General features: G+C 41.3%; 1 protein-coding gene across 1 annotated transcript in view; it reads right to left on the reverse strand.

Moving 5' to 3' along the window:
- The window catches only part of PTPRG (protein tyrosine phosphatase, receptor type, G), a 412,490-nt gene that overhangs the window by 162,798 nt on the left and 227,999 nt on the right, over positions 1–21,693 (reverse strand). Inside the window, exon 4 of the mRNA XM_010571016.1 lies at positions 21,336–21,484. Coding sequence (XP_010569318.1) covers positions 21,336–21,484 — 149 coding nt within the window. The remainder of the gene's footprint in view (positions 1–21,335; positions 21,485–21,693) is intronic.

The following is a 21,693-nucleotide window of genomic DNA, read 5'->3' on the forward strand; positions in this document are numbered from 1 at the left end:
GAATTTGATTTTTTACCTTAGGTACTATTTTTTAACTTCTATTTTGTAGCTCATGTTTGTTTTCTGCTCTTCAGTTCACATATTGTACTTTCTTTTTACTTGATGTGTGCCATATTGTTTTAGCTTTTGCTCTTACTTCTGCTTATTTATGATCCTTTTTTGACCAAAATCTCAGTAAGATTTGCTTTAGGGGCATTTTTTTATCTTTTTTTCCAGGTAGTTGCATGCATAAGTGAACCATTAAAATTGAATCAGTTCAGTGAATCAAACTGAATGACAACAAACTAAAATGAGCAGAAACATGCCTAAAGCAACAAGCAGATTACTTATTTTACTTATTTGTAATGTTGCTTTCCTTTTTTCCTCTCCTCTGGTTCTTCTGATGAAATACAGAACCACATATTTTTTTAAATACTGGGATGAGTTTTCAATCCTGTATGCCATATAGATTTTATAAAGGAAAATGCACAAAGGAAAGATGCACCCACACAAGGTTAGGTTTCGGATACTGTCCCAGCAGCCTATTTTAAAGCTCATCATCTGGAGGAGTTAACCAGCAAGCACGGGCAAGAGTTCATGAAAATAAACTTCTCGCTCCCTATTTCTCTTGCTCCTATTACATCTGTCTGCCATTTACTCCCACTTTGCTTGTGTTTTAGAGCCTCAAGAACAAAAGTCACCTCTACCGCTGACCTTTGTTTTGTACAGTGTGCTGGCTTGGATTAGTCCTTGTTAAATGAGGACAAGAGTTGAGAGAAAAATAGCTGAAAATTAGGTTTCCTGCCTTGGAAAGAGCAAACCAACAGCCACCAAACAACTTACCACACTTTCTGTTACAGAATGATAAATGTCACTGCTATGGTCAGAATTTTTCAGTGGTTTTCAGTGTTTTAGCTTTTATGCTGAAAGCCAAAACATTAACAAAGCAATTGAAGGAGTAGGCATATAAGTCCATGAATGTCAGTAGCAAGGTTTCACGTATGTCACTTTGCAGTAATAAAAGACTTCATATATAGTGCTAGGACTGGATGTTACTATTTTTATTTTTTATATGAGGAACTACGGACAGGAATGCAAGCAAATGGAGGAGAAAAATGAAGGCAATTCCAATTAATCATTTCCCCTAGTGACATTTTAATGCATTATTGTTACAATTACTCTAAAATGTCCTCAAAGGATCATCACACCAGCTTTTTCAGACTTCATTTTTCACTGAGTGAAATTTTAACAAGCAACTTCTGTGTAAAGTTTTGATCTCCGACGGGGCAATACCTGTTCATCCCTCTCCCTTCGTGGGAAACAGGGCTACTACATGCACTGAAGTATCAGGTGTGTTATGTTACAAGGGCCACTTTTCATTTCCTTGTATTTCCACTGGCTTGAGCTTTTCCCTGCTTTGGTTTCTTTCTTATTCACTCCCCAATGACCTCCTTAAAATCTGCATTTTCAGAAACCAGCTTAAAATACGGCAAGACAAAATGCATTAGCCAGGCTGTGGGGGGATGGAGGAGAGGTGGTGTGGTTTTTTTAAGCTATAAAGTTACTTTAATATTTTTTCCATTTTACAACATATGAATAAAATAACCTCTTCTGTCTCAGCATAATTAGTTCCCCAGTCCTGGCATGCCTAAAAGCCTCGTGTTGTTTGGGGTGCTGTTGGCCAGGAAACACTTAATATTCTCATCTATCGCATGAATCAATAAAACGCAACCCTGTTTTTCACAAGGTGGCAGTGTATTAGGAAGAGTCATATGCGCTGAGTTAATTTAAAAGTAATAGACTGAAATTGTCCACATTACTTTTATTGAATTGACAGAGCAGGTCCAGTGCTGCTAAGAAATTAATCCCATTTCATGGAATCACAGAGCAAGGCTGTAAAAGTTACTGGTTTATCTTAAAAAATAATAAAAAAAAAATTAAACTCAAGCTCTGATTTTTACTTCCAGAATATGGGGATTTTTTAAAGACACTGCTCAGGAAATGAATAGGAGAATTAGAGCTATGCCAAATCAACCATATAGCCATTGGGTTAAATTTATGTTCATCAGAAAAAAAAAGTCTCCCTCCTGATTACCAAAAAGTCGAAGACTGAAAATTAGCTTCAGGCACCTTCAACATGTGTGAAAGCAAGGAGTTAAGTTCCCATAAATTCCCTTAATCCTCAATGGAAGGAGAGGACATTTGCCTTCATAGGGCAAATGATCCCAAGGGCTCAGTGACCCTTGGGAAGGTGCAAGTCCCGAAGTTAGGCACCTTGGTTTGGTCCACCTACCTGAGCTTGTCCTAAGAGGACAAAAAACCAGCAACAAATTCTCCCCCAAATCGAAAGCAGGCAGGATGCTCAGTGTTATATCATGTTGGGGGCCTTCTGCCTGCAACGATAACTCAGTCCCCCGCCCCAGCTCTGTTTTGGTTTGTTAACACTTTTGTACTTTTAACGTGTTTCAACGTTTTGTCCTGAACAGATTTTTAAAGCGCAGGAGACACAGGAGGCACAGTGCCAGAGAGGAGTGTGGTGAGCACTGCAGGACAGAAGCATTATCAGGATCTGTGTCAGCAAAGCAGATTTCACCTTTGATAATACCTGTTTTATCATTACTGGACCCTAGATAGGAGACTACCATGCAGGAAGCCTTCACTGCAGCATATGGTGACACGCTCATTATAGCTGCATCCCCACACCATGCCCTGAAACTTTGACCCTTGTTTTCTTAAAAGTTTAGTCCTCAAATTGATAAATTTCCTCAGACGTGAAATTAAAATCTTCAGCACCAAAAATATATTTGCATCCAAGGATACATGTCATTTCTCATATCCTGCTATTTAAATCATTTGACTTTGAGTGAGATATGGGAGAAATTTAAGTTTCAGTACATTTTAGTCTCCATCATGTCAAATTTACAACCCTGGAGTAAATCACACTGCCAAGACAAATGTCTTCACTTAAATCAGATTTGTTGCTTCCTTCCATACTTCAGAACATTAATAAAATTGGAGTTCTAGTTCATAATAATAGTTTCATCCTCACTGTGCCAGGAAAACCACAAGAAGTTCACAGGAACCTTAATTCACCCTCCACATACTCACTTCTCTAGGTTAAGCAATTATAGGCCCTGATTTTTATTAGCTATGTGAACGCGCATGCATCTGACTCAAATTCTTACAAGTGTATCAGCATGCACACAGTCAGTCCAGATATACTAAGATTTGCTTTAAATGTCTCTAAATGCTGTTCTTATCTTCAGACTTTCTGAAGATTGGAGGCATTAAAAACAACAAAACAGCTTTCTGGGAAAGGGGCAAAGGCACTTGAAAGCAAGGAAAATGGCAGGAATGTTTACAATGTGCTGAAATTACTTGAAATTTCTCCCCTAGGTAAAAGAAATTTCTAACAATTGTTTTTCCCTGTCATCTTTCTAACACCTCTTACATCTGCACTCTCAAGAGAATCAAGTCCCTCTTCCATTTCTGGATCTGATGCACAAGGAGCTGCTACCGAGGAAGATTACAGATCCAGTCCCTTCCAGTAAATGCAAAGGAGATGATCATTTTATGTTTCCCCATTCCAGCACCACCCTCAGACTCCAGTCAGAGGCCAAGGCACGTTGCTTTAGTCTTTATGGAAGATTAAAAAGCAGACCCCCGTCAAGGCACACAGCAATGAGAGAGGGGTGGCAGCGAGGGTATAAACTGCACTTGTGCAACAGAAGTTCACAGAGCAGAAATCTCAGTGCATTAAAAAAGGGGACATCACTTGAAGCTTTTTTTTGACCCACCGCTTTCCTAATCATTATTATTAAACCTGAAGACTAACATAGATGGGGTGGGTGACACAAACCTGGATTTCTAGCACAGAATAAGGAACATGAATGCATCTGTCTAATTGCCACCCGTCGAAAACCCTTTTGACACATGTAGCTCTGGTGTTACATATGGCTTGTCAAGAGCCCTCCGTAATGGGAGGCACATGTCAGTGGAATGTTGCTGGGAGCTCTGTGTGATTCAGAACGCTTACTGCAGCATTATTACAGTAATCTTTCAGCATGCTTTTACTCCCCAACCTCTCCCCATTTTAACAAAACAATCCTAAGCCTGTATTAACAACAGGGTTTAATGAAAACCATACATTTCATGATGAGTGTTTGGTCATGCATGGGAGATTTGTTTGGAATCAGGATCACTTCTCTCTAGGAATATGACAAGAGATTAAATCATTAAAAATGTATAGTCTGTAATTAGTTTATCATTGCCAGAATTGCAGGAATATTTTCCAACATAAAACTGATGCCACCAGCAAGAGATCATTTTGAAAGATCAATGTTGCTGAGATATCAGAAAACAAATTAGGAGATAGCATGCATGCTGTTCTCCTCTGTACTTTTTTTACATACAGAGATGTGCACACATACACACACACATATAGAAAAGATATAACCCCCTCCTTATAAATCCAACAAGTGATTGGGCAGATTCTGTGAGCCACAGAAACAGTACTAGTGATTGTATTAACTGACACGGTGATGTGAGATTATTCTGAAGCACCACCATCTTCTGAGCTTTGAGGATTTGTACTAACTGCATATTTCTGGAGAAAGCAGCACAAAGCACCACAAACAGGATCTTGGTATTAGTTAATTATGGCACTGCAATATTGTCACCGGAGGCATTTTAGAAATAAACTGCAGTACAGTGATGCTGTTTGTATTGCAATAGTTAAGGTGGTTTTAGACCATAAATTATAAACCTCATTTTTCAGAGTTTATGACAGGGCTATAAAAAAGGAACCAGCCCTAGCCAGTTTTCTTTTATGACATTAAAAAATTAGCTATTTGAAAGCTATGCATTTATGCATGAGTTCAATGGTTTCAAATGATTTTTTGCCTCCCACACTCTCCTGTTTTCAGTATGTACAAAGCCATGGTCACATTTGATGGCCATTCTCCTCTTCCTCCATACTGTGCCCCATCACCTCAAATATGTTACCGCTTAAAATCAGAATATTTTATTTTTCAGTGGGAATTAGCAATGTTATGTGAGTCAGCATACCTGGACAACTCTCTGTAAGTATTTAGTAAAGAAATATTAAAGCTGTCATTTTCAATATGAGGTTCACAGACCCCTGGGGGACTAATTTAAAGGGGTCTGGAGAAGATAATTAAGAAAAGTCAGTCTACTGTCAGTAGGCTTAAACTCACTTCAGCAGGAAAATGTTTAGGAGACTCACAAATAAAAAAAAAGTTCAAACTAGATTATTTTTTTCCAAGGAGAATATGAATTTAAAGCAGCGTAGAGGGTTGATGTCAGCTTCCAGTATAGAGAGTTTTATTCAAAAGCAGATGTCAGCCTTATAGGCTCAGAGCTTATATGCAGCAGTCGCAGCAGCACGTGCCAGGAGCCTTCAAATGCCAGCTCTGTCTCTGAAAGGACTAGTGAATTTGCACCATACCCACTCCTCCACTGCCAAGGTCACCATTTCCCCAAGCTGTCACAGAGCACCCCACCTCCTGCTTGTATATACAATCAAGCGGAGGTAAACATGTCAGCTTAACTCCCTTTTGAATTGAAATGGAGCTACTTTCTGGATCTCAGTTTCTTTGGAGTTGCATATCAGAGGAAGAAAACGTCCTCCACTTCTAATAAAAAAACAGATTCTGTCCTTGTCTCATCTCACCCCATCCTTTGTCCCTTTGGACTGTGGTGGGACAGGCTGCCTGGGAGACATCTTTCTCTTTTTAGATACTTCTTTGCACAAGAGCACTAGGCTATGAACAGAAATGCGTACCAAAGGGGGACACAGTGCCAGAAGTTGAGATCAAGCTCTTTCTGGACTAACAGCTGTGGTGATGCTTGTGGGCTTGACTTTCAGGAACTGAGGAAGCCACCATGTATTGATCTGAAAGTATTCAGAGCCACGTGCCAAATCACTTTGCAAATGGGACACAGGATCCTAAGTCACTTATACACTTTAAGTTTTTCCCACTGCTCATTAGTATTACCAAAGAGCTCTATGATATTCAATTGGAAAGTTCTACAAATGCAAAATGTTTTATGATAATCAAGCAAGTCTTTTAGCATACAGTTTGGTTTTATACGTGCTTTTCATGCTCATACAGTGTTAAACAGCTCCAGGCAGCAATTAGTTTGTTAAAGATAAAACAGTAGGTAACAGTAAAAATATAATCATTTTTCCTGACCCAGAAGCTGATCACTAAAGAAAACCAGTTCAGCTGACAAGCTTGGGAACCTTTTCTGCTGAACTGGGATGAAATGCAATAGTTTTCCTTCCTTGCAATTACACTTCCACAGCTAAGAGCTCTTTCAATCATGGCCTAATCCCAGCTACCATTATATACTCACAGCCAGGGGTGCAACCGTTGAGCCTGGCCAGCCTTTCACCCCCCCATTGGCTCAATGCAGTTTCTTAGCGTGGTGGTAAATCACTACCCAAACAGCGTCAGCGTAAGTAAATGTTGTATCTTCACCTTGCAGCACTAAGCAACCATGCTCAATTGTCTTACTTGCCCCTCTGTCAGTGGAGACCCTGAAGACCCCCAGGGGGTTTCTGTTTGGGCTACACACTTCAGAATTTGGCATACGCAGCGGTGCCAGCCTTGGTGGGCACAGTGCTGCCCTCCTCTCCTGCATGCCGGCCTCTGGCATTCAGCAGAGCTCTCTAAGAAAAGGTGCTTGGCAGATATGGGGGAACCGGCTTGCTTTCAGAAGCCGCATCTCTGCTCCTGCTCCCTCAGCTGGTCACCTGCGATAATAATGCCCAAGTTCATGTGGCTATTTCTAACGGGAACAACTGAATCCATTAGTCAACTTGTGGAAACATTTGCAGTTTAAAAAAAACCCTAAAATACACTCAGCAGGAAAATCCTCCTCCCTGTTGTGGCAAATGCATGACTCCCATTAACCCCGATGAGAGTCACACATGCTTTGAGAAGAGTGAACCCCTGAGTGTTTGGCTATAGCAATATCCTAGTGCTGTACAGAAACACAAAACTATAGAAACAGTAAAACTTACCACCCCAGGCTGACACTGAATGCATCACCAAGACTTTCTAGGTACACAAACATCCTTAATTCATATATAATATATATGTATGCATGTATAAATGAGAGACAATGTAGAGCAAAATCACTTATCAGATATTAGTCACAACTTCTTGAAAGGGATATGATATTTCTGTTTGAACCGCATGCTAAGTACTTTAAATTGAGATACCGAAACCTCTTCAACATCATTAACCTGGATTGAAAATAATCAATAAATAATCATTTTGCGTGTAAGTATGAAAGGCAAATGTCTGATACATTAATTGTGAAACCCCTTTCTGTACTAATGGTTGCCATAACCTAAGAGATCGATTCCATTATGGATATTTACACAGTGACCTATTAGGAATACACGGAAGTATCATTTTTTACATTGATTATCCATCCTTAAAACAGATAGTAATGTATACTTAAATGCATGGATTGCAAAAATCATTTTTAACCTTTATTATGTACTCTTTGTTGAAAAGGAAATCGTTTGAGCATCATGGTATGAAGGACACAATTTCAATTTATGTCTTAAGAAGAGAGGACAATTATGAATGCACATAAGAAAAAAAAAAAAAAATCTCTTATTTGTAATAGTTGGGCGAGTTACCTAGAACGCAAATGTTTCTAATCCGAACCCAAGCAAACATTACAGACATTGCTGGGGAACCAGAAAATAAATACATATTAAACTTTTACAAATTGTATCGCCTTTCAGAAATGTCTGAAGCAAAATCCCCCTTCTGAATAACTCCACATAAACCAGCATAATAAGTATGCGTGATGCTGGAGGCAGTGCGTTTTAATGTGACAGACTTGCCCTGCGTCAAGTTTCCACAGTAAATAGCAGGGCTACTGGAGAGGTAATCCAAATCCAGGATCCGCAAATCCAACAGGAGCCACACAAACGGCCCAAAGGTTACACGGGAACGGCCCAAAGGTTACAGGGGAACAGCCCAAAGGTTACAGGGGAACGCACCTGAGGGAAATCCCCTCCCGCCACAGCCACCTGCCGGCCCAGGCCGCGGGGCCTGCCCGCCTTTCCCGCCCTGCCGCCTCAGGGCTTGGGCTGCAGCGCCGGTCCTCTGGGCCGCTGGGGAAAAGAAAAACCTCCGCTCTGGGCTCCAAGGGGAGGGAAAGTCCACAGGTTACAGGACCAGCTGGGAAAGAGCAGCTGGAAACCGGAGCAGGGCAGTTGTAAAAGGCTCCTAGTGAGTCAGAGGCTGCCTGCGACGCCGACGCTCTCCACCTAGAGAGGGCAACAGTGACGAAATACTATAGCCCCATCGAGGGGACATAAACATTAGAGACACGATGATGACGATCACCGCTCTCTGGGCATATCTGGAAAAAATTGAGAGAGTTTAACCTGGGACAGCAGCTCCTTTGTAAAAGTGAAGGCTGGTCATCTTCAGGTTCGTTTTACAGCTGAAGAGGAGAAACGGCTTCTTTTATTTGGCAGTAACTCGGTGTAGAGCTCTCGCCGGGAAAGGAGAAGGAAAAATAAACTAAAGCCTCCTAGTACATTTAAAACAAGCTGTCACTAGGTTAACCAAGCCCCAAAGAAGGCACGTAGTACCCACTCTTAGCAAATTCACTTACTGATTATCAAATCAATTTAGCTATTCACTGAAGTGCCCGTCATCCCCCAAGGCCGTCGCCACACCTGTCAACAAAAACCAGGTGCCGACTCCTCTCTTAAGGACATAACATGTGTCAAATTGAAGGTCCTATTCAAATCACAGCTTCCTGCCAGTTCTGATCTCCTCTTCCATCTTTCACGCCATAATCTGCTTAAAACGAACAAAACCCACCAGTTTTGAAAGTGCTGAACTTTCCACCTGCCGGCGAGGCGGGCGGTGGCACGGTGGGGATGGCACTGGCCCCTGAGGCTGCCGCAGTAAAGCGCCCATCAACACCAAGAGACAGAGGTACAAATAATTCCTCCCAGGCGCTCAGAGGGCAGCCGCTGATCTTTCCAGTCTTTATCAGAAATAGGATTTCTTTGTTGGTGGTGGTGTTAGATAAATAGGTCTTTTTCAACAGGAGCTTCTCCCTTGCTAGAGACAGAACATATACGTGGTGCAATCGTGGAAACAATACTGCCCTGCTATATGTCTCCTGTCCTTCACAGCAGTGCTCATTAAAAATAAAATTTCCAGTCCCATTTAAATTCTTTCAAAATGCATGCATTTGGGGGAATCTGGTGAGTCTGTACAGAGGAAACAGATCTGAATCTCTCACCATACTTACATACAGGGCACTTATCTGCATGAACATTATTTCAAGCATGCACACGCTATTTCTGTGTCCTGGGGTGAGCATCACGATCCCACAAATAATTCCCCACAATGTGAAGAGATGTGGACCAGCAAGATACATTAACAGAAACAAGCAGCATTAGGTTTAACCCAGCGACATTTTGGCATTATTAGCAGTGTGAGAGCCTCGGCAGAATCTCAATCTACAAAAGCAAAATCTCAGCTGTGCCCAGCTCCCCCTCCTCTCCTCGCCATGAGGTCTGCAGAGCCAGCACCACAGAAGCTTTACGTTTTGAAATACCTCTTGCACGAAACACCCTGCCATTGTAAGCACTCCAAACTCTCAAACCTGTTCTGTATGAGGCCCCATTTTAATCTTTTGAGCATCCTTTCTTTTTAAAGCATAAGCAGATTAATCTCACTGAGCATCCTTCTTCAGCAATCACGGTAGATGCATTAAAATACAGTAAATGAAGAACGGCTGATAAGACTGCAATGAACGCATTATCTCAAATCCCAGATTGCTATAACTTTACAGAAGTAAAGAAATGAACCTAAGAACAGACTTTAAATACTGTTTCAAGGATAAAGTATCGATGTATTGATCTTATGAGTGCTATTATCAGATGGCTATCTCTGGGTGTCAGGTGAATCCATTCACTGCTAGAAAGACATGCCAGGTTGTCAAGGCCTGAAAATTATCCTTGCTAATTATTTCTCTCCTACTGCCCTTTTCCAGTTCCAAATTCTGGTTGCTGCCAAATTATTCCTTGCAGAGTTACCAAAATGTTTTCCACTTCTATCTTACTTGATCATGATGGAAAAACATCTGAACTAACTCCGCTAATAATGCAGCAATATTATATCAGAGATCACATGTGGATGTTTTGCTACCTCAAGTGTTAAGCAGGCCAAAATGGTTTCCTAGAAAGCTTTCTTTGAAATGAGAGCTTGCTTTTCTTCTACAGAAAACATTCATTTCCTCTTACATGGTCTCACCTTCAGAGTCCTCAGAGCTGAGCCCCGCACTTGAGCTTTCATGTGTTTCATATATATTTCCATATTTCTTTTCTTTAAAATGGACCAACACAACAGCTGTTTGAGCTGCAAGCATCCAGAAATTGCTGTTTTCAGTTTCGTGAAAGACGAACTTGTAAGATTGTAATCCTGTACCCTGGAAATACAGCAACTCCCTTCCAGGCTATGCCTGGGAAGGGGGCACGCAGCTCAGCACGCACATCCCCTATACTACAAAGGGAATAGGAACAGGAACGTTTTATCAGAGACAACATAAGGAATATCCATTTTTAGTTTTGACCAAGTTGGGTCTTGGTCTTGCTACTACTAAACTATCTGATAAATCACCATATGGTTCAGTGGGAGGGCTAACACGCCCTTCATAAATGGTATGCCAGCAACAACAGCGTGAAGCTTTCAGCATTACTTAGTAAACAGCATGTGGTTTAAGATCAGTGACTGATATGATTGAAGGTATCTACTTTGGGTATTTCCTGGAGGCAAAGGCCCCTAAAATTTTTCCTACTTAAATGGGGAGCAAGGGGAATATTAGATGAGGTTGAGGAGAAAGACACAACTATGGATTGGAGGACGGGTGACTCTATTTATGTTCAGGAAATAATGGGTTTTACTTTTACTCTCTTGAAATTTCATCTTTTGAATGCAGCTCATTAAGTGAGCGCTCACATTCCTGCCTCCCAAACAGAATGAGACCTCTCAAGCAAAGAATTTCAAATGAATCTTTTTTAAAACCTTCCCGTTATCTCCAATCTCCTATTTTGAACTGAATGTAATGACATTTCTTTTTCTTAAGGGATATTATGGTCCTGCCTGGTATGTGCCTCCACAAGATTAAATGTGTCACTCAACTCTCAGCAAGCCACCTTCTCCTCAAGGCTGCCCTAAGAGGATCTAGACCTCAGAGAAAGGAACAGAATTTCCTGCCTAACCAAAGGTGATGAGAAACTAAAGAAAAAAGGTTTCCCCTTCTTTTCACATGAATTTTGTAATTTTGGCTACTCATCTGTGGGTAGTTTTGCATTCTAAAAAGTTAAATCTGCTACTCTTTGAAAACCCTTGAGCGCTGCATGCAGGCATTGAGCACTGAATTTGTTATCTTAGTTGTAGGCACCACCACCCTGAAGGAATGGAAGGCCTTGATGTAGGAATAAAAATCAACTAAAATCACCCTTACAGCAATCTGGTTAAGGTAAAGAGCAAAAACACAAGCGGTGTTGCAGGTATGAACTTCAAAACACAGCATGTAGTTAAAAGCTCTATAAAGACAAAAATGACAAAATTCAAGAAATGTAATCCATCCCTGGCATGATCAAATCCCAAAGATCTCTCTCCCTTCCATAACAAATGTGTGATAGATCTTGTGCTAACGCATGTTTTTAATTCTCAAGTTACATTCACCACCCGGGGTGAGCCAGGTTGCCTCTCCATTCTTTATTTGGTGTCTGAGAGTCTGTTCAACAATCAGATTTGCCCCCAGTCCCAGAGAAGAATGATTCATCCTTAACTTATTAGGGAGACACTTTCAATCTTCTTTTCCTAGACAATTAACAGTCCCCTCTGGAGAAACTAATGCTCTTTTGGCAGACCAGGTGCCATTTTCTGTGCTTGAATAAACTATTAACAAACTGTTACCCCACTGCAGGGGGAAAAGCTCTTTCCCACCTGGTAATGCTATTTCTAATTCTGGTAGGAAGCCAAAATTTGTATTTCTTACATGCATGTAGATCAGAAGCTACGTTTTATAAAAAAATCCCTCCTGAATGGTCAATAGGCGATACCCAAGCCCTCTTTGAGGGATACAATAACAAAGGCTTTCCTGCCCAGGCAGTGAGCGCGCTGGAGGCAGCTGCAGGCAGGAAGCAGAAGGGGCTGCGATTTCCTGGAAATATGAGCCCCCTTTGCCTCCTCTCTGAAGCCAGAGGATAAAGGAAAGCCCCCCTCTGAGGACAGCCAGCCTAGATGGGATGGTGATAGAAAAGGACATTATCAGCCTTTTGAGGCATGTGCTGAAAAGCCCAACTAATTAGAGAATACAGAATGTTGTTTATTAAGCTGGGTAGAAAAATAGGGAGTAGGAAGACACACGTATTCAGGGATATGACTATTTTCCCCAAATTGTTTTTTATTTACAGAAAGATGAGTGCTGTGTGTCTCAAAGCATGAGCAAACACATACCTTTTTTTCTCATTTTCAACCGCTTGATTGTTATTTCATTTCTACCAGACAGTAAACTCTTGCTGTGTTTTAGATCCTTTTTCAACTTTAGTTAACCTTCCCATCCTGTCTGGAAATACAGTGCCTGTGAACTGGGGAAATAACAGGGACTACGCTCATACTGCTGCCTGATCTCTTACATCATGTGAAGCTTTATCACAGAAAAAACAAAGCAATTCATTCCTGCAAAGCCTGCGGTTATAGCAGCAGCAGCAGCACTGCTGTATCCCAGAGCAGGAATTCCACTGGGGCAGGCGCTGCACAAACCCAGCAGAGAGACGCTCTTTGTCCCAAAAAGCTTTTAAACTCGGTATAAGAGACAGCAGAGGGATTCAGGTGGGAGGGCAACAATGTAAATATGATAGTACCGATCAGAACAGTCCACAGTGAATGCATTTCACAGCCTGTCTCCTCCTAGAATTAAAAAGCCTTTCGGTGACCCGCATTATAAAACCAATTTTAGTGAAAACCTTTTTGGATACACAAATAACCAGACAGCAAGATGCATCTTCCTTTCTGGTTTACACAAGCTTTTGGTCATCCTCCCTTATAAAACAGTTCCTTAACATGTGATAAAACAGGAAAAAAAAAAAGGTAAAACCTGAATAAATGTACTGAGTTTTCTAACTGCGAAAAACATGGCTGACGTAATTTATTCTCTTGGCATGAAATTACAGCAACTGTTTAGAATCCTTCAGGAAGAAAGAAAAACAAACCCCAAAACCCAAAAATGCAATCAGTAAAGCACCAGTATAATAGACAATTTAAATCATTTCCTGCTTGCTGCCTTAAATCATGATTAACATTGGTGAAATCTATTCCCACTGTTTGGGACCCAGTAAATGACTTCCATGGGAAATACTGGGCAACAAACTACCAAGAAGCCCATTAACCACATTAAGGTTTTGTTTTGATTTTTTGTGTGCCAAGGAAACATTATCACTTCTTAACACATTTGTGCAACATTTCTTTATTTTTTTGCCAAATGTTATCTGTCTTTGTTATTTCCAGAGGGCCTACTGGAATAACTACGAAGGGTCATACATCTCCAGGGAAAGACGTCCCAAAGCCCCAGGACTGTTATACTTGCCTGACGGAAAGAGGCAGTGCTGAGCCCTTATCAAACTTCATGTGTTTTTAACCAATGTCCCAGGACCCTTGTGCACAGCCAACCTGCACACTTGGTGCACACGTACACACGCTCAGCACCCGCAGCCCAGGGACACTTGACTGACCTGCAGCTCACCTCTCTTCACCTCACGCACTTCATGGCTGTGCATTTGGCTCTGAAAAAATTGCCTTCCTGTGTCTAAGCTCCCAAACTTAAAAAGCTATGAGCGATTTTGGAAAACTTGGCTTCCTCTTTAAGACTGAGGTGGCCATTTCCACTGAGAGCAATGAAATAGCCCTCTAATAGCTGCAGGAGCAAATTTCTTTTCACCGCATTACTGAAGCCCCTGTACCTAGCCATACTAAATGAAGTGGTGCTTCTGTCCAAGATGTACTTGCTTGCAGGGATGCTACGGTTCAGTTGACTCCTCACCTCACCTCCAACCTGGGTTAGAAAGCCTCCACACCCAGCCTCCCTACCTGCGCTCACCTCTCACCATCACTGCTGGGGGAAGGAGGCTGACATGGATATGTCAGAGAAGAGCTCCTGCGAAATGTCCCTTTGAGTCTAACAAAGTCATAGCTTGTTCCTTACAGCTAGGGCCAAATGAAGTTACCTTCTCATAAGGAAACACTTTACCTTGCGGAAGCCTGCCAGATACTCTAACATGGTAGCTACCTAACATGGTGAAGCAGCAGAAATAGCTATCACCTGCTGTCCTCTTCCTTCTCCTCCCATAATCAAGTAACTATTCTAGAAGAACAGAATTTAGCAAGCTCCCATACATTTTTTCCCTTTTCTTGCCACATTGAGTGCCTAGAGTGAATACCAGTAAATCCAGTGGCCTAAGTACCCAGTAAGCTCAGGATGTAAGCTCACCTTTACAGCTAGGGAGAGACAGTCACATTTTTCTAACTCAGACAATCCCACATTTCAAGTAACAATCCTATTGAATCTGCTACCTTTCATTAAAGTAGCTCTTATAACTCTGTCAAATTCTCCAACCTTTGTATTGATTTTTTTCTCCTATTCAAAATAACTCTCCTTTACAACAAGAGCTGGCTGTCAGCCTCTTATCTCTTATTTTCACCCCATCTGATCCTCCTTTTCCTTGTCAGTCTTTCCAGATTCCAATTAATCATGTAGAAAATAAGGGATTTATGTTAAGAGAAATGTACAACTCTTAGCTCATCATTAACATACCGTAATTGCAGTGTAGTGCTACTGCCTTCGACCTTTTCAACATGACAGTGGAAATCCTTCGGGGAAAGCAGGACATTCCCAGCCAACATGAAAAGAGTTATATCTGGTTCATGTTACTGGATAGTTATTTCAAAATAAAACTCTGGATGCATTGTAACATTTGCAACTCTAGAAATTACTGGGGCCTGGCAGGCAGCGAGAAGATGCTGCCATAAAACCAAACTGCTGTTACGTCCCTAAATTTTGTCTGGGTCTCTACAAGAACAGTCCAAAGATACACTAACCCCTCCACTAAACATATTTTAATTTCAGACCATACTCTCGTGTTTCTTCTTAATTATCACGGGGCATTCACAGAAAAGATCAGCCAGATGGAGACTAAATATTTCACTACTACAAGATGAAGCATTCTGCACTAAAATGGAACCTTGACTGCAATAAAGTCATTAATTAAAGTCTCAACTGATTCTCCTGTCAGTATATGGGAGGCACTAAAGACAACTGTGAGGAAACAGTGTATCAGCTACACTAAGGAAAATAAAATGGTAAACCAGAGAGTTGTAAGATGATGTTTAACTTGCACTGCTCACAGTCTTTACAGTGCAACATGATGGAAACTCAGCCATGTGCTCAAAATATCCATCCATTTTATGTTTTAAAATTATGACACACCGATATCTTGATGATGAGGAAACGTGAACAAGTTTTAAAAGCAGTGAAGAGCAAAAAGGAGTAAAGTCTGGAGACTCCTGGAGTAAAATCTTACTTCACTGGAGATAAGACAGAGCAGCAGTTTTGGTTTTTTAGCATCTTGTATTTTTAGAGTATTTTATGGCTATCTGGACCCCTGCAGACTGTGGGGAAAGGGGAGACAGAAGACTGTAAGAAAACAGACCAAAAAAACCATGCTAAGAATCAGTTTGGGGAAAAAAAAAAAAAAAAAAGGAAAAAAATAATTAAATGTGAAAATCCCCAAGCCATCTCCTTGTCTGAATGATTAAGTCAGGGGTGCTGTAAGAGATGTAGATAGAATAAGCAGTGCATGCTAAATTCCCTGGACACTCTACAGCACAGACAGCAGGAGTATGGAGCCAAATCCTCACTCAGAGTTTCACCAGCACATCTCCCATCAAAGTCACTAGGAGCTCTAAGTATCACCCTATAAGCGTGGATTTGGTCCTTGGAGAGAATATTACAGTAAAATTACTTCAGACAGTCAAAGTCTCTCACTGTGATATATTCCCAGTGGTCCTCTTTAGGTCCCTCCATCATCTATTGACTTCTGCTTTGCTACATCTTGCCAGATGGAGGCAAGGAAATTTGAAGAGCAACTAGTAAACGAAATAAAAGGAAATGAAACCAACACTGGCTCCCTGTTTCACAATTAGGCTTTACTTGTGCTTGAAGTCAATGCCAGAGATCTTTGCAAAATTACAATTACCAGATATGCTGGATGCCAAAAATAATAAACCCAGCTACAACACAGCAACACAAGGTGTTAGTTCTCTCCTGTATATCAAGAAAACATACTGCGATATGTTCATCTTAACATCAGAAAGCATGCACAAATCTAAACAGACTTACAAATGCACCAAGAGTAAAACTAAAGAGCAGGGAAAGCTTCAATTCTAACATTAAAAAGTAAATATCCCCTGCCATCCACAGGTGGACAAAAGGCTGGGCATATACTGTAGATGACTCCAGGTGTGAATAGGAAGACTTGACATTCAGGATAAAACAAAAAAACATTAACTAGTCTCAGTTTATTCCCTGTAGGGGAACCTAAATAAAGGTTTTTGTGCACTGAATACCACACATTTCTTCTACATTAATGACATGATTGTCTTCTGCCTGTGATAATATAAAACATCAGAATTTAAGCGATATAATGAGTAGTAGGATGGCACACAGTGATAAACTTTGGCAAGGAGATCTGAGCATTCAAATTAGAGCAACTAGCTGTAGAACTAGACCACGCTGAAGCTAGTATGTATATTCAAAGGGAAAAGGAAGAAAATCAAAGAAGTAGCAAGAACAAAGACACCATTAGAACCTGGAAAGTCTTCTAAGAAACACACTTAAAGAAGAGCAAGAATTGTTAATGCAAATGATTGTTTTGTAATAATAATTTAGTAAAATGAATCTATCAACATAATGCAAAAGCTCGTTAATTGCCACAAAAGGGTATTAGCTCTTCATTTTCTCCTGAATGGTTTGTGGGGTTTTGTTGGGTTTTTGGGGGGTTTTTTTTTTTTTTTTTTTTTAATAGAGAAAAACTCGAGATCTCCAAAACCACACATGCTGGTACTTGTGGGTATGAAATCATATTGCTATTTCAGAAGCCCAGTTGATGTTCCTATTACCAATTTGGCCTAGACAGTGCAAGTTTGTTCATGTAAGATTAAAGGGATGAGGTCTCTATGGCATATTGCAGTATGGTCCTTGGAATAAGATTCTCATTTACTAAATAAATTACTGTATATTACTGTATAATGGTGTTCATATTATAACTGACAATTAGCGCCATTAAAGAGAAAGCTCATAAACAGCCAAAGCTCACATCAAATTAACACAGCCATGATTAAAATCACTCTTCTGATTTCTGCTCTTCACAGAAATAATCAGCATTTTGCATAAAAATGAATACGAAGCAGCTCAAAAATCACAGTTACGCTGGGACGGTGGTACCGAACTCTGCCAGCACAGCACTGCCACGTCAGCTGTTCGCTTGCCTATGAAATATTAAGTGCCGGGTTTCCCTCCTAGCAGGCAGCCCGCACGGCATGCCCTGCCCGCCGCAAGCTCTGCGCAGGCAGGGCTGCTAACCGGCGCAGTGACACTGGAGATTAAAGTGCTGCAATTACTCCTCTTGGCTCTAATGAGGGGAACCTGGGTTCTCTCCTGGCCTGAGGGAAGCTCATCTTCTTTAATTTTGTCACTTCACCATTTAAATGGTTTCTAGGGTTTGCACGTTCATTTATATTGTTTCGACTTCAGAAAGAAGAAGAAAAACCTGAATAATTATAGTGGAGAAAAACAATAACAAAATACAAAGGAGTCAGCAATTCATTAAAATTTAGAGAATGCAATGTTAGAAACTTTTCTTAACTTGAAGAAAAAAGGAGAGACTTTTTCTAAGCTGGCACAGAGCCCACATCCTTATTAGGATTCACGCTCCACTTGCACAGCAATATGCTAATGGTATCACTTTAATCTTCAGCAGCACAGCGCTGGTTCCTGGCCTCACCCAAATGATGGTGCTAAAATGGCAAGAAGGAGGGAAAAAGAAACTTCAGGCTAATGCTGACCAGGCCTGGTATCAAACTGGAACCTGGATGTGGATGAAAGTTTGAAGCACGTGGACATCTCCATTCATTAATGCTACTTCAGAGACGGCCAAGCTCATAATTGCTTCATAAGGCTCAAGTATCACCAAGGAAAATCTAATCAATAAATAAGAAATCAAGACCACATAATGAAAGAATACCATTACATATGCCATGGTTTGAAAAGGAATCACAATATGCTACATATGCATAAAAATACTGCAAGATAATACGCCTTTGATCCAACATGCCTTTAAAGCAGGAAACAAAAGGATGTTCTCATATATCTTACAAACTAATTTAACATATAAATCACAAAAAAATATGATCCAGATGGGCTTCAATGAAGGAAACCAATTAACATAGACAGCCTTACCATCTGACACATTAGTTGTAATAATAAAAACCAAACAACATGGTCAAACAATAATGCTTTGTATTATATCTGACATATCTAATTAGTTTCTGCATCCTCTTCAAGAAAAAAAAAGACTACCAACAAGCACTTTGTTTCCCAGAGGAAAAAACATCTAAACTTCATGCGCACAGAGCAGAGTCTATGGATGAAGCTGATCTATCTGCATTCCCTTGGGATGTGCTTTGGAACTAATGGGTTTTGCATAGTCCACATCTGGTTGCACAGTTAGACTCCGAAAATGTTTCCTTTCAGCTGTATCGCCACTGTAACTGCTGCAGCCCTGGAATGCCAGTACCTGCATGCTCCTTAAAAGCTTTACCTACATCCATGGGCTCAGAATAATCAGAATGATTTGGGCTTTCCTTTCTGTAGGATAGGAGTTTGGGTTTTCCTTTCCAGAGCCTTCCTAGAAATGCCACTTCTCAAATGAAGTACAGTATTTCTGGCACAGACCTCCCAGCACCAGGCAATTAGGGTTGCATCAGACAGTTGCAAGCTGAACTACAATTAGCATTACAAATTAAAAGCTCCACCATGCATGCATGTACAGCTACTATTTGAGAGGTCTAATCCCAACTGTGAGGACTGCTTTTGCATGTATTGGGAAAAAGGACTCAGTTTCATCACCTTAGACCTACTGCACCCTTCAAAATCCACCCATGAAAATCCTTTGCAGTACATGATTGAAATTTGAAATTCTTGGGTAGGAAATAGATAGCATCACAACAGGGAAAGGTTTGGTTTGGAAACTGCTTGTCCTTTACAATAGTAAAGAAAAGGTTGTGGGAATTCTGCTAATGCCATCATACCCAGGAAGGCCAGAGAACAGACGTTCCTGTCATTGCAGTGAATACAAGTTACTTGGAAAATTACATTTTCATTATTAGGATTAACACTAAACCTATCTGATAGAGCAATTTATTTTGCACAGCAGTCATAAACAAGTGACCTAAATTCTGAAAGGCAGTCTCCTTTTTTTTTTTTTTTCAATTTTAAAGTAGAAAAAATTAATATTCCAACCAACCAAAAAGAAAATGAAGACTATTTAAACCAAAGAAAAATTATTTCTTAGGAATTTGCTTTTTTCCAAAGTAAAATAGCTTCCATTCATCAAGCCAGCATCATAAGCATCAAGCTTCGCATCATAAAAAAGTGTTTGTGAAGTGGAAATACTATTTCTGACACAAACAAGAAGGCCCAGGCTCCTTTACCATCTCCACTCCCTGAAATTTCAACAGAAGAGTTGACTGGCTCTGTAGACTTCCTGAGTGCTCCTTCCACCTCGCAGAAATACATTTACAAATACCAGAATGGCCAACTGAGGCAGACAGGGCAGCATGACAATGTTTGGGCCTTTGCTCCACGTGTTCAGGGGTGGCCCATTGTTAGAAATCACAGCTATACATCATGCCAGAAACTGTTGAAAAAGCTTGTTAAAAAGAAGATAAAAATCTCTGCCTCACAGAACATCCAATGTACAGGTTCAGAATTGGGAGACAAAAAATGGCTTCCAATTCTTGTGTTATGGGGCAGTTGGAGCAGGGAGGTGAAAATCGGAGGTTTTAGTCATGCACCAGAGTCTATTACAACCTCCCTTTGTGCTTTGGAAGCCCCTTCCCACCTCCTGAAAAACATGACTTGGCTAAAGCCACATGTGACAAATTATGGCAAGCTGGGGGCTGAATCAAGTTCTTGCAAGACCCAGCTCACAAGACAACCATTTCTGCCCAAATGTGAACTTTCCGGGCAAGTGCAACTCCCCGCAAACCGTTCACGTCCACGTGCCATGCTCTGAAAGTGCTTATCTGCTTACTGACAGGCAAAGGTAAGTCCAGATAACATCTGTTTTATCTCACCATGCAAGACCTTGAATATAGGGTAAAAAGTATCAACAAACTATTGACAGGGAAAACATTGCGCCGATGGCAGAGCGACCTAGGACCATCAGCGACAAGCCAACCGCACCCCAGGCTCCACAGCAGCCCACAGCGCCGGGACCCTCGCTGCCATCTCAAGGCACATCCTCACGGTCAGCTGCAGACAGTCGCCCGGCCCCGTGCTCTGAACACGGCCGCGTTTGCAGGGTGCCGTGCCTGAGCCGATACCCCGCTCCCGCTGCGGCGCAGCGCTCTGCTCTGAAAGCCGGGCGGCTGTCAGACCGGGGCTGGCCCGGGTCCAGCTGGCTCCTGCACAGGCAGAGCAAATGCACGGCTGTTTGCACGGATCTATGTAGACGTCCCGTTAGGACAAGGCAAGGGACCGCAGCTGAATACAGGTAGAGAGAGGGCCGGACGTGTGCAAGGAAGCTATACTGATGAAAGTCAGCGGTCTTAGCATGACGGCTCCCAAACCGCTGCTATTTGTTTGTAAGCATCAGGGGAAAGAAAAGATTTGGAGGACAATGAGGTCACTTTGTGGATATTCGCAAGGAGACCTTCCCACACATGAAAAGCTTATGGGAGAAACGAGAAAAGTGGCTGTTTGCAACTTAACCCATGGGACATGAAAGCTGGCAATGCTAGCAAAGCAGAGCTCAGAGCTGACATTGCAAAAGCACATAAGAGATGATAGATAGAGTGCTGCGAGGGCCAGAAGGGCCTTGAAAGTGATATGTTCACTGAAGGAAACATTGCCCTATTTCACAGTCGTCTCAAACTACAGCAATACATTCTGACTTTATTTTTTTCGAGAACATAAGTGCATGTGTTTCCACTCACCTCAACAGGGAACCTCTTGCCATTGATACTGTGCTCAGAGCCAGCTGATCCGTTGCTTTGACCCCAGTGAAACTCCACTTTCTCTGCCTTGAATCTGCCCGGCAACCCGGCACCACTGACAAAATAATCGTCCTTCAGCAGGATAGCAACTGCACACACAGAACAAGGAGAAAGACATTCTTAGCACGGTTTTTCTGAAGCCTTTACAGGTTTTGCTCATTATATTAGAATACTTTTTCTAATGCAAGTAAAATGTTGGGTCATCATTTTCCTCTTTACAGGGATTGGTGTAAAAAAAAAAAAGTCTACAAGTAATGCTGGCTAATTATGGAAGTCATGATGAAGTTACACAGACTAT

The sequence above is a fragment of the Haliaeetus leucocephalus genome, unplaced genomic scaffold (assembly GCF_000737465.1).
Source record: "Haliaeetus leucocephalus isolate CR32 unplaced genomic scaffold, Haliaeetus_leucocephalus-4.0 Scaffold2, whole genome shotgun sequence".
NCBI lineage: Eukaryota > Metazoa > Chordata > Aves > Accipitriformes > Accipitridae > Haliaeetus > Haliaeetus leucocephalus.